General features: G+C 41.3%; 1 protein-coding gene across 7 annotated transcripts in view; it reads right to left on the reverse strand.

Annotated features, from left to right (window-relative positions):
- The window catches only part of MSI2 (musashi RNA binding protein 2), a 518,653-nt gene that overhangs the window by 105,408 nt on the left and 398,597 nt on the right, over positions 1–14,648 (reverse strand). Inside the window, exon 11 of one of the 7 annotated variants that reach the window (XM_069971114.1) lies at positions 6,457–7,659. The exons of the other annotated variants lie outside the window; for them this stretch is intronic. Coding sequence (XP_069827215.1) covers positions 7,619–7,659 — 41 coding nt within the window. The 3' untranslated portion in view covers positions 6,457–7,618. Of the gene's footprint in view, positions 1–6,456; positions 7,660–14,648 lie in introns of those variants that run through there. 7 annotated transcript variants of the gene reach the window in all.

Raw genomic sequence — 14,648 nt, forward strand, 5'->3', positions numbered from 1 at the left:
AATTTTTTTTTGTATATATTATAGGACTTCATGTTTAAAAATAGAGAAATAATACTTACCTGCTCCAATCAGCGGCCCGCGCTCCCCACTTCTTTTAACATGTCGCCCCTACAGGAAATACCTACTCAACCAGTCAGCAGTTACTAGCTGTGCAGGCAGTTCCTACAGGAATGACATGTCAAAAGACATGAGGAGCAGGGGGACCTAGCGCCATATGAACGGCAGCTACGAGAGGTTGATTTTTAATGCACCATGAGTCCTATATTCATTAAATTTTAAAAAATCTGAATACCCCTTTAAATGTTGGTATCTTCTTGCTTGACTGTGTATGTATATTGCTGCTAAGATAAAGCACTGTATAGGTTAATAAAGGTTTTGGAAACCGGCCAGACTACACTCAATAATCTGTTTTCTATGTTACTACATGGCTTCTGTTTCGCATTACCACTACGTAGAGCAGACACATTGAATGTGTGTGGCTTGTAATAAATAAAAGTGATAAATAAAGACAAGGACAATTGAATACTGTAGTAGTGCCTGTACACAGACTAGGAATGAACCCAGGAGCACAAGGTTGTGTCTGCCTGAGACTGCCATACATACTGAAACAGACTCGACGCAGGAAAGCCGCTTGCCTTTATTTGGAATTATATGTTCATATTCCACAGTTCAGAGGGGATTTTTCTCCCTGAACACGGAAAGCTGCTTTTAATGGTTATTGTTTTCATTACAGACCATCAGGGAGTGATCTACAGAATGATTTTATGGAAATATTGCAATGGTTTTACATAGCACCAGCTGTGTTGATAGTGAGACAACTCTTGTAACATTTTTAAAAGCCTCTTAGCTGCATATTGCCAAGGATCAGGCTGTGCACAGCGCTCCGCTCCCCGCATCAGATGTCCTATACTCCAGAGCCAGTCTACAAAGCTGCTCTTGTCACTTCACAGCCGCTTATACTACATTGTGAATTAACAATATTTCATATTACTTTGTTGTAATTGTAACTAGCAATCCAGGAGAGGCACTGATTTACGGAGTGCTAGCTTAATTCATGACACACATCTCACATGGAAGTAACATTTGGATACACAACAACATTTGGATGTACAAAGAATAATAAAAAGTATTAGATAGCGTAGAGAGCAGCCTATGATTTAAGCAGGGACAATTGTATGTCAAACAGCAGGTTAGAAGACTTTACAGCCATTCTGTACCCACAATCTGTCCCTCCCAAACCATTGAAGTGATTGTTCTAAAAAACAACGTCCGGGGCTTGGAGTATCTGTGCCCTAACTTTGCACCACCCCTCTGTCCCTCCTCCCCACCCTCTCCATCATTAGGAATGCCACTGAAACATTTTCTCCTGTCTGAACATAACACAGGTGCTTTAACGATCCAGCCCATGTGCCATGCTGACACAGGTGATGAATAGGAGACAATCTGCCTGGGGCATTCCTAATGATGAGGGCGGGGAGGAGAACAGAGAAGTTGTGCCAGCCTAATGCATACACACTCTAGGCCACGGCCGTTTGACACAGGGCTGCAAGTTGTTTAAAAGTTGAATTACAGATCTTGAATTAAAAGCAGCTATAAGAAGGTACAAGCGGTTTGTGGGGGGGGGGGGGGGGCAGATTGTGGGTACAGAGTCACTTTAAAGTGTCACTATTGTGACACTTTTAGTCACTGTCGTGACTAAACATGTGAAGTTCGGACACTACAGAGTGCCACAGCTCATTGTGTCCTTCAAAGAAATGACTGCCTTCTCTGTGAGTGGGAAGATAACCGGGACTTCCTGTGCTTGTTTTGTTTTTTTTTTCCAACCAGCACAAGACTAAGGCTACATTCACATATCCGTAAGGAAGTGGGTAACCGCGGACCATGGTTTTTTAATGTTTTATTTATTTATTTTTTATTAAATCATTTTTTTGCAATTAATTATTAGCAAAATGGCCCTATTGTGACTCTTATAACAGTTTTAGTTTTTCACTGTCGGGGCTGCATGGGGAGTCATTTTTTGCGCCATGATCTCTACTTTTTGTTAATACCATATTTGTGTACAATGGATGTTTTAATCACTTGTTATAAATTTTTTAAATATATAATGTAACAAAAATTCAGCAAATTTGGCTCTTTTTCCTCTCATTTTGTTTACACCACATGCCGTGCAATACTACTATATTTATATTTAAATAGATCGGACAATTATGCATACCACAGTATATAATATATTCATTTATTTAATTATTATGTTCTAATTGGATAATGGGGGGGGGTAATTTTTATTTGGGGAGGGCCTTTGGTGTATTTTTAACAAACATTTTTACTTTTTTTTATACAAAAAGTCAAATCAATCAATAGATTCAATAAATTGCATACTCTGTTAAATTCTATGCCATAGGCATTGATCAGTGTCATCGGCGCTCTGCACATCGGCGCCTGTGGCAGACTCTACAAGCTGAACGATCAGACCGCACAAAGGAAGTAAAGAGACCGCCAGCGGTCTATGAAAGTGATCGGGACCCTTGGAGTCACACTCCTGTAACTTACACTTAAACGCTGTGGCTTTTAAAGGGGTTGACGAAAGGCTGCAGCGTGATTGCTGCAGTCTGTCATTAACGGTGAGGGCCCAGCTGCTGATTGCAGTCTCACTTCACCTGCTACGGAGTGCGCTGTGTTCCTGAGATCGCTTCATAGCACATTAGACACCTAGGGCATATGGGTACGCCCTGAGTAATCTGGTGACAGGCGGCCAGGGCGTACAGGTAGGTTGTCTAGGGGTTAATGGCAGCAGGATTTGTATATACGTTAAAAAAAAAAAAAGATGAAAAACCGCATGCAATTGTGTTCAATCCATTTGGATCAGTTTTTTTTATTTATTGATTATTCTATTGAGTTTATCCATGGATTAAAAAAAATAAATAAATAAACAAAAATAAAAACGGATGTATTTTTTTTCCCTTTTTTAGCATACACAAAAATGTGGTTGACCATGGTTTTGTGTACCATTTCAAAATTGATATGTTACACAGACTGTAAAAACATAGTGTGAACCCAGCCTAGGACTAAACCTAGGAACATTTACCCCAATAAACCCAATAAAACATTGGCTTCTCCCTCATTTATGTTCCTATAGAAAGCATGCTGATTTTCAATTAATCTTGTATTGTACAGGCCTTTAATCTCATGGCACTCTGCTATTTGACACCTGCCTCTTCTGAACATATCACATGACACATTTTTTATTTATTATTTTATTTGGTTGTTTATTTTGAAAATTCAAAGAAACATTTTAAACAATAATAATGGTCACCGGGGCTGCCATTTTACATTGAAAATAATGTATACTCAAACAACAACGATATGGGAAAACAGGTTATGAAGACTCTAAAATGTCAATCCAAAACTAAGAAAAAAGGAGGACTAAATAAATAAATAATGCATATAACCATACAAAATGGGTACAATTCATTTCTGCAAGAATGGGGGCATCTTCAGCTGGCATTTTGTTACTGCTGATGTCAGAAGAGAGGGATGCTACACAATCCCTTAAAGCCATACTTTTCCGTATAGTATACTTAAGTATTTTATTTATAGGTAAAGGAAAGGCACAAACACCTGAGCACTTTACAAAGTAACCCAGAGTCATGAGAAGAAGAGGGGTATTTCTATCCTGTCAAACTGAGTCAGAAAATGCCAGAGTTCCTTCTTGAGATCTGTGATCTTTGTATTCTAAATTCTGAACACCTACAATTTCCATGACACAGATGTCAATGGTTAGGATGAATCAAAGCACTGACTGACTGTGCTGACCTAATATGATGACACTCAACCCCAATATGACGTTAAGGTCATTTCTCTGCTGTTCAACATCAAGGGGGGTGGTCGGTGCTTATGGAATGAGGACAACGAAGAAGAAGAAAAACCTGCATGCCAATCAGGCAGCCACATACAGTACCTGTCTGCTTACACTGGTATAAGATAAAGGTCCTTTATTCCTAGTCTAGTGCTATGCAGCCTAAATGCACATAAAGAGGACAATGCAATCTCAATACGTCAAGCAAGGGTTAATGTCATTTACATGTGGTCTTGTCCCAAGATACACTGCAGGTCACTCTCCTCTCTGCTTAGAACACCAAGGTGTCAAAAGAACATCACTGGCTACAAAACATATTAATGATACACAACTAAAAATCACACAAAGAAGCTAAAACATAATGATACCTATACAGTAAGAGCTGCATGGTACCCTATATATGTATATATGTACATAGATAGATAGATAGATAGATAGATAGATAGATAGATAGATAGATAGATAGATCAATGTAATGCATAGTCGGAAAGCCTGAAACATGGTAAATCATAGTGTTAGTTTCATGAATCACACCGTTCTGTGTAGTAAAAACATCTAGATGTCTCCTTGGCACTGTCCAAACCTAGGAAGACAGGGATAACTGCAATTCACAGGCTAGTCAGTAGTACATACAGTATAGTCCTTTATTCCATTTGTCTCCTACAGATAACTTGTTATATGGTTTTCCCCTCATCAGATCACGGAGACATAAGAGGAAGTAAAAGCCAATGTATATAAAGATAAAAAGCACAATAAACAGTTTTAAAACACATAAGCAATATGGGAGGGGTTAGTGACATAATTAAAACAATTAGTAATATATATATATATATATATATATATATATCAGTAGTTAAAAGTATCTCAGTCAGCCATAACCTTAAACTGACAAGTAAAGTGAATTAGATTAGGGTGGTTAGATTAGAGTTGGGAAAATAGAATAGATATAGGGTAGATAGTTTTTTTGGTCAACAGTGCCTTGGGGGTTGGATCTCCCGGGAGATATAATTAAATGGATGATTAGGATTTGGTTTTGAAACTCCTCGACGAGATACTCTTAGGTGATGTGAAGATATTAATGCCACTGTCTGTTCTTTTGAGCTGCTTTGTTGTTTAAAAAAAAAAAAAAAAAAAAAAGTGAATTAGATTGATTATCGTGGCACCTGGCAAAGGGTGGGATATATTAGGCAGCAAGTGAACAGTCAGCTCCTGAGGTTGATGTGTGTGTTGGATTCTGGAATAAATGGGCGAGTGTAAGGATCTGAGCGACCGACAAAAAAACAAATTGTGATGTCTAGCTGACGGGTCCACCAACATAGGAGGCGTAAACCAAGTCAAAAACCCACACCGGCTCTAGGGCAGGCGTAGGTTATTGTGCAGGCCTTGCACTGCTGGTTGGCTTTACTAAGAAGTGGGCGCCTCTTATTAAATCCGGCCAGGAAAATGGGGGCGGGGCTTTATCTAAGATTGACGTACGGGTATACCAATCTCGATGAATGTCACCATGGATTACAAGGATTTTTTTAATTGCTGTATATCTGGATTTGCCCTACATCCCCCTTTGATTTAGGTCCTATACAATATAATACAGTGATGCTAGTCCAGGAAGAGACCTTAGTGAATACCTTATGTATACTTATGAGTACTGCCACTGCTTCTAATTGTGGAGTTTTTATTCGGAGCACCAGCTAAGCAGCGACATAAAATATAACCATGGTTGTAGCTACTGGCAGACAATAAAGCTTTCTCTACCAACAATATAAACTATTGAAAATGTTTTCCCTGAGAACTAACAGCATGTGTTGCCCATTCACCACCTGCAGACACTTTGCTCGGCCATGTTTTGTACAGTTACCGTGCATTTGGGTCTAAATGTTACAGTAAATAAATGTTGTTTTAGCACGTCTGCATAGAGTAAAGGATATTGTCACAAAATGCATTGTTACTCACTGCTCAATGCCTTGGTTCCCTTCTCACTGTTTGCAATAGTTGGATCACTGCGCTATGTCCGCAATTCTGGTCTCTTTACAGTACTTTAGACTTTTTTCCTTTATAACTTGTGATTACACCCTCCTGACATCAGCTGGTGCTGTCGCCCTGCTTCATCCCTTCTATAGGCTGATTTTATCTGAGGCAGAATCAGTCAGCTCCTTTTGAAGTCCATGCCGCTCTGTGCTGCTCCACCCCGGGTGCCTGGAAAAGCTGGATCCAGTCCAGGGAAACTTCTCCCAGGACTGGATCCAGTTTTTCCAAGCACCCAGGGCAGAGTGGCATGGACTTCAAAAGCAGGAGCTGATAAGCAGATTGCTGAGCTAATGAAGCAATTCGCTAAGGGCCCATTTACACAGAAAGATTATCTGACAGATTATCTGCCAAAGATGTGAAGCCAAAGCCAGGAATAGATTTGAAAAGAGGAGAAATCACAGGCTTTCCTTTATGACCTGATCCCTGTTTATAGTCTGTTTCTGGCTTTGGCTTCCAATCTTTGGCAGAAACTCTGTCAGATAATCTTTCTGTGTAAATGGACCTTTAGTCTGTACGGTTGTTTCGCTCAGCTCTAATCAAAATATATACAAAAATATTACAAGCTAAAAAAAAAAAAAAAAGCTCAATGACAATAAAGCCAACTTAAATTCCACAAAAAAGTGAAATGGAGATGAATGTGCAGTTGTAATAAAATACAATGGATGTACGCTATGGGTGTTTTTATTGCCAGCACCTAATCCAGCCTGAGCCATGTGAAGCCTAGAAGACTGTACTCTGTGTAATTAATGATGCACCAGGGCAAACTTAATTCCTAAGTAAAGAATCATCCACCTGGGGCCAACAATTACACTAGATACGTGTCAGCAGCAATTACGATAGGTTTTCGAAGATATTATGGGCAGGCATTCAGGGAGAAACATCTCAGATGTCTAATCCATCTCACTGCAAAATATATTTTGTGCTCCTTTTTATAGAACAGCTTCCAACCAATATAGCTTAGCAAGGAAGGTGTTTGTAATCTGATAATAGTGTCAGGAATCATGCTATCACACCAGCACTTAGAGCCCTCATCTTCTGAGGCTCCATCTTTCAAATGACTATGATTGTGACTGAAGGCGTTTGCTACAGAGTTAGCCGAGCCGGTCCAAGCAGTCGTCAAGAGGAAGCTCCGGCCCTTCTATTCATGACAAAACTGTATTAGGACCTTCATTTTTCACACGTCTCCGCAACTATTAATGATGGCAGCTCCTAAAGGACATGTCAAAACAAAACCAAGGTGTCTGCTAATTATGAAGATGCCAGCTTCAATGCTTCATATTCAACCTCTTCCTGCGTTTCGGATAATCACATTCATTTCCTCCTGTATCATCTAATTGCCTAACTATAGGACACCTTCCTTGCAAGCCTCGGCAGCTTCTTCGCCAGGCATTAGAATTTGAGAGATCTCTCATACGGCTCCATTAAGATGACCTTGAACCCGCTCAATATTCATCACAATGATATTCGGCAACAAGTTAGTAAGAGGTTATACTTTTCAGGAATCATGCTAACTACACACCACATGAACATGACAGATGAAGAGCATGAAAAAGCATTAAAACACACATAACGTGACTTAACATTTACAATAAAACAAAATATAAGAAAGGAGCAGAGCCGTTGACAAGTAGGAATAAAAAAAAAAATGCTGGTGATATTTTAATAGTGCCATTTTTTTTCTGTCTCCCATTAGCACAGCAGTAAAACCCTGGATCATCTGTAATGCATCTTTAAGAGCTAGTTGGTAAAAATCATGTCTTGTGATATCGGCAAACAGTCTGTAAAGTGAAATGAGAGCCACAATTAATAGGGTGAGCTGCAAAGATGTGTCCTAGAAGTCAGACCTTACTAATGTACAGTATAATGCGCACCACCGCATAAACTAGAAAGCGCTCAAAAGGGGGACGGTTAAATGAAGATTTAGTGCATCTGCTTCATAAACCACAGGAGTTAGGCCAGGTTCCCACACTGCGGTCATTGCATGCTGCCGAAACAGCACCCCACGCAGTCACCAATGGCCTTGCAATATTGCTTATTATTCCTGGCAACATTGAGTGGCTTTTTGTGACCCAAGGGTTCGTTCACACTACAGCAGATTCCGTAGGCTTCATTCTATGCTCAGGCAGATTCCGGCGTACGACCAAAGAATTGACATGACAATTTTTGGGAGGGCGGACGGCGGAATGGAGCCTATGGGACCGGCAGATCTTCAAGCGGGAGCGCAGGCGAGCAACAAAATCTGCAGGAAGTTCTCCACCCAGATTCCATAGCGTGAACAAACCCTAATGGAGGCCTGGTTTCAGCTGCATGTGACTGTGTTGAAGAACTTACATAAAAATGCTCAGCAAAAAATGTGTGCATTTTGCATTGTGCTTTACAAGCAGCAGCTGTTAGAACATGCATTATCAACAATCTCATTAAAAGGGTATTCCTATCTGGTGTAGTTGCGGATAGCTGACTGCTAGGGCATTTTCTATGGAGCCCTCTTTCCCATTATTGATATAGGCAACTGCCAATCAGCAGACAGTGGGCAGAAAGAGCTGGTGCTCATGAATATTGCGTCCTATTGAGCACACACACATAATAGAGGGGACTAGTGTGCAGTGCTCAGAGTCTTTATTATTCAGGAGGGTATCTAAGAATCTTCAGCACAAAGCAATGTAAGTGATATATTATTCTGTTCAACTTTTCTTTCACTAGTTTATGCTATCCTTTAATAGGGTGACAGAGTCAGATTCTAATTATATAGACAAAGAAATGCGGCAAAAATACAACATAAACAAAAATATGTGGATACAGTTTTAGGGTATAGCTATAGCAACCAATTGTACCGGAAACCCATAAACCATTTGCCACATAAAACTTTTAAATGGCGCAGAAATTGCAGATTTTGCTTTGGGCCAATAAACTTAGTTACCTCTACACACAGAGGAACAATAAACACAACACTGTAATACAACTCACACAACACACATACACACTTAAAAAAAGCTTAAAGGGTACCTCTCACTTGGAGAGCGCAGCAGGGTCCTCCAAAAAAATCCGGCAGGTGAGCAGTACTCTACTAACACAAGCCGTGGTACGGAACTTCTAGAAGTGCCATAGAATACGCTGCATCACGCTTACAATGCAGTTCAGTACCACTCGTATTATCAGGAGAGAACCCCTCACCTACAGGACTTTTTTTTTCCGAGACTTCCACCCCCCTTGCCAGGTGAGAGGTATCTTTTAGAGAGGTTACTCACCTCTAGAATCCTGCCGTGATCCACCATACAAGCTCCGGTTGGCACCTTGCTTTTTCAAACAGCCAACATGTAATCGCTGTTGCCATCAGCTGCATCATGACTCCCATCAGTGAGTGCGGATAACAAAAGTAAAGAGCTTGTGTAGTGGATTACCACAAGATTGGAGGCTAACAATATATTTTTAAATTGTGTGTTTTTTGTTTTTTAAATGGCTAACCCATTTAAGCACTTGCCAACCGCCTGCGTCGTCTGTTTTATGTAATTCAAGGCACAGGTATGCTCAGCAAATCAATGGCTGCAGCGGAGTCCCTCTTCAGCTGCTGATTGGCTGAGTGGGCCTACAATGTCACAATCCCAGATGCAAATTACAAGCAGTTGGGTGGGGGCAGAGTTTGCAGTGGGATGGACGCAGTTCCACTCCAAGTAGAGAGAGATACAGCTGTCAGTGCTATCTGGGCTCTACGGAAAAAAGGCAGGGATGGGTTTTTTTTCCCGCCCTCCTTAATACATTCTCTATATCAAAACGTCTGAAAGAAAAAGGAAACACAATTTAAAAAAAAAAAAAAAAAAGTGGCAGGTCAGGAAGGAGGGTATTACATAACCATGGTTAATTCTCTCTAAAACCAGTGCCACACATGTCAGCTCCACTAAAATGAATAGCACACAATATATTAAGTCCCAGTATAAACACTGTGAAGCACAACATAGTATTAACAATAAGATGCAGCAGCATGTCTCTAGTATCAGGGAGAATTTAATTTAAATCCGCTCCCCTGTAGAAAAATAGACAACAACACAATTAATTAGTACAATTACCATCTAGTCACTAATTAAGGATCAAACGGGATTAACCCCTTTTATTCCTGACTGTCTTTAGCATACTCCCGAGTGCTTGTATGGCAACCTCTATAAAGTCTTAACAGCACAATCATGGATCAAACTTAAAATCCTGCCGCACAAGACAAATGCGTCTAGGAGCTCCCAATAACACAACTATTCTGTTACGTGACTTCAGGCGAGGTTTAAAGGAATGAGGCTTAAGTACGAATATGCTTTATCCTCCATCTGCTCCCTCACTCTATACCAGGCTGAACACAATGCGCACATTAAGAAAGTGATCATCAGAATAAGAAACTCTTCAAGCTTCCATCATTCCCTTGTAGAATAGTGGCATGTATGACACAGCTTTTGTAAAGAACATAACATTTATTCTTACAGGTGATACACACACCACCATATACAGTATTTACCATCAGTGCTTCTCAATTCCAGTCCTCAGGGCAGTTTCTTGTGCCGGCCGGGCGACGGCACAGGGCGCTGCCAGCTAGGGGGCACTAGTGACCATCCCACGGGACCTTACCCAGCGGCGTTAAATAGCTTGCCGGGCCGCAGCCATCCGTGCTCATCTACTGCCGCCCCCGGCTGCATTTATATCCCCCCCTCCCCCGAGCGTCAACCCCTGCTCTGGCTGCAGCGCCTGACCCCGCCGCCAGCTTCTCGAATGCACCCCCCCCCCCCCCCGTACTGCGCTCATGCTCTGAGCGCACCCCACCTGCTGCTGCCACCGACCGCTCTTATCTGCTTCCGTCCCCACCGTCCGCAACCTGGCTGCATCCCTCCACGGACCGCGCTCATCTTATGAGGTTAGGCCGCCCCACTCATCTTCTGAGCTCAGGCCGCCCCGCATCCTGGCTGCATCCCCTGCGCACATCACGTGTCCAGGCTGCCGCCGTAATTGCACGTCACTTCTCCCTGCTGGAGGATCCATCCCCGTGGTGACTAGCTGGAGAAGATCCGAAGATGGAGGGACCCGATCCTTGCCAATATTAGGTGAGTATTTTTTTATTTTTTTTTGTGCTGGGCAATGCAGAGGACAGTATAGCAATGGGGACAGAGCACAGGGGGACAGCACAGCATAGGGGGACAGTATTACAATGGGGACAATGGGGCAGTATTATAATTGGGACAGAGCACAGGAGGGATTATTACAATGTCCCCAGCACAGGGGGACAGTATTACAATGGGGACAGCACAGGGGGACAGTATTACAATGGGGACAGTATTAAAATAGGGACAGCACAGGGGGACAGTATTACAATGGGGAAAGCAAAGGGGACAGTCTTACAATAGCAGCACAGGGGGACAGTCTTACAATATGGACAGAGCACGGGGGACAGAATTACAATTGGGACAGAGCACGGGGGACAGAATTACAATAGGGACAGAGCAAAGGGGGACAAAATTACAATGGGGACAGAGCACAGGGGGAAAGAATTACAATAGGGACAGAGCACAGGGGACAGAATTACAATTGGGACAGAGCACAGGGGGACAGAATTACAATGAGGACAGCTCACAGGGGGACAGAATTACAATAGGGACAGAGCACAGGGGGACAAAATTACAATAGGGACAGAGCACAGGGGGGCAGAATTACAATGAAGACAGAGCACAGGGGGACAGTATTACAATGAGAACAGAGCACAGGGGACAGTATTACAATGGGGACAGAGCACAGGGGACAGTATTACAATATGGACAGAGCACAGTATTACAATGAGGACAGTATTACGTGGGACAGTATTACAATGAGGACAGTATTACAACGGAGACAGGGTTCAGGGGGCATTATTACTATATGGAGGCACAGCAGGGGATCCGACATACAGGGGGCAACCAACATGCCTACTGACTTTACTGCACATGACACAAAAATGTGGAAGGAAGTTGTTGTAAGTGCAGACCCAAAGATGTTTGTCTGGCAGGTTCAGAAGAGATGAATTGTGGCGCTTCTGTCAAGATTCGCCCTGTAGTCAAAACTACCTAGAAACTGCCCTGCTCGGGCTTCACCAACAGGTCATGTTTTGAGGATTTCCTTAGTATTTCACAGGTGATATATTTATACTCAGCGCATCAGGTATTAGCACAGGTTGCCTTCGTATGGGAAATCCTCAAAACATGACCTGTTGGTGAGGCCCGAGGACTGGAATTGAGAAGCACTGATTTACATCCTCCAGCTGCCCATTCATTACATATACTATTGGCAGCATGGTGGCTCAGTGGTTAGCATTGACGTTCCTGAGTCAATTGCAACAAAGGCAACATTTGCATACAGTGTGTATGTTCTCTCTGTGTTTGCATGAGTTTCCTCTGGGTACTCGCTTACACTCCAAAACATAATGAAATGGGGATATGGTTAATGTCAATGGTGACAACCAATAGACCGTGTAATATATTGGTGCTACTGTATATACATGAACTAAATAAAAGTTGTACAACTTGGTCACCAGCTGCAGTACTAAGGGAAGGCCTCTAATACCCTTAAGCATTGTATTACATATAATACATAGCATGCACAGGGCACCGTTGGAAGAAGCACTAGGTCTATGCTGGTTAACATTAGATTTCATGGATAGTGTTCTGGAAAGGTACATCGACCAAGATGACTGTAAGAGGATACAACCTTTTTCAAATTTGAATGTGGGCACATACGGGTGTGTGTGTTCCAATTGGCCATTGCAGATAATGTAAAGTCCATCCGGAGTCAGTTTTGTGCTGTCAAAGTGTGTATAAACTCCGGCCAGGATTCCTTAGGAAACAATGCAACGTATTAATTCAACAAATAGCTGCCGGTGTTGCAACGGCCATTATTAATTGAAAAAATACGTTGTGTGAACCGGGCCATAGGTTGCACCACCTTCCACTTCATTCTGCCTCCATCACAATCCAAGTATCTGATGAAGGTCGCATTGACCGAAATGTAATGCTTTTGAATTAAATGGATTGGTAAATGGAAAAAAAAAAAAAAAACTACACCGTGCGCATGACTTTTCATGAATTTAGGCGATTGTGTTATGTCTACAGCTGGGTAGTTTGGGAAATATCGATACTAAATCGGCGAGATATAAATACTTCCTAAACTCTTATGTAAAATGGCATCTTAAGAGCCCAAAAGTAATATAGAATTCTGGCATAAAGTCCTGTTAGATTCAACATTTTGTGCAAGTAAAATGATAGGACTGGCAAAGCAGCTGTAAAACAAATGAAACAGCATCAGTCTTCCCAGAGACAAAGAGAGAGGAGCATACAAGTGTGAAGGTGATGGCTGCTGCACTAGGAGAGCGCTATAGCCAACTGGCACTCTCTATGACATGACCATCCGCTGCTGTTTTCACTCAACAGACTGCTGTAAAAGTTGTGTAACAGAGACACGTTCAGATTTATCTGGTTTTATTTCTGTCTATAAAACCATTGTGAACTAGATAGGATTGAAAATACTTCACAACTAACCCTGAATCTATATAGGCTCAGTTAATTATGCGCTACATATTCTAACTACATTTTTGGCATTGCTAATTATATATTTATTTGTGATCATGATTACTGTTCCCTAAAATGGTTTTGTACAACAATTTAGAAACAGACAATTAAAAGGCAATTGTAGGTGTATAAAGGCAGCTGTGATTGGCCTAACAGGTAAGGAAGAAGGGACTTGTGTGTGTACTTCTGCCAAACAAGCAGACTCTGGTCCCACCCCTGAAATAGAGAGAATGGAAAAAAGCCGTGCACCAGGAGGGGACACTCAGAGGCTCATTAACTGCAGTGTCAACAATCTGAAGGGGTATTCCAATAAAGTTGTGGTTTTTTTTTTTTTTTTTTTTTTTTAAATCTTTGGAAATGACAGGTGTGCCATAAAGAAGCAGGTATGCAAAAGCACTTCTTTTCATTACTGCATGTCTTGACTTCTACGTAAATTGCTTTCCTCTCTGATCAATCACCATCTTGCTTTCTCTCCCTGTTTGCTTTGCTCTCAATACCATGATGCGTCAGCACAGCATTACATGGGCAACTAGAGCCAGTAACATCTCTTCCTGCTGAGAGGACACTGTAAGAATCCTTCCCTCTCTAACCTCCTAAATAATCTGACAGATCGTAAGTCAGGCAGGCTCAACTATAATCACATGCATTATAGCTGTATAATCATCATCACAAAAACCTTTCTGAAAAAGTCCATGCTGCTTTATCATAAAGGAGGTTCCAGTAGCTGAGATGGTGACCCCAATGAGCACAGAAACATATGTAATTTTCAGGGTGTCACCGTGTGATTAAACAAAGCACATGAAGGAAAGGATTCCAAGAATTGTCAGACAGAAAGGAATAAATAAATAAATAAAGGGAATACTAATATATATATATATAGTTAATGGTTACACACTGAGTTAAAACAAATTACTACAGTGCTTCTTATTTACCAAAACACAAACAATATCTGGGACGACAAAGCACAAAAGTATAAACCATCTACAACATTTCACTATTCACCATTATTAACATTATTACTACTATACACTTTATTTTTAAATGTTTTCACTGCTTACTATACACAGGCAGTATAATATTTACAAGGGAAATCACTTAAATAAAAAAAAAGGCTAGATAAAAAAAACTGCCAGATTTTAGGATTCTGTTCTTTAAGGGTCCATTCACACGTACAGAAGCTGCAGATTTAATACTTCAGTTAA

This window comes from Dendropsophus ebraccatus, chromosome 5, assembly GCF_027789765.1.
Source record: "Dendropsophus ebraccatus isolate aDenEbr1 chromosome 5, aDenEbr1.pat, whole genome shotgun sequence".
NCBI classification, from domain to species: Eukaryota; Metazoa; Chordata; class Amphibia; order Anura; family Hylidae; genus Dendropsophus; species Dendropsophus ebraccatus.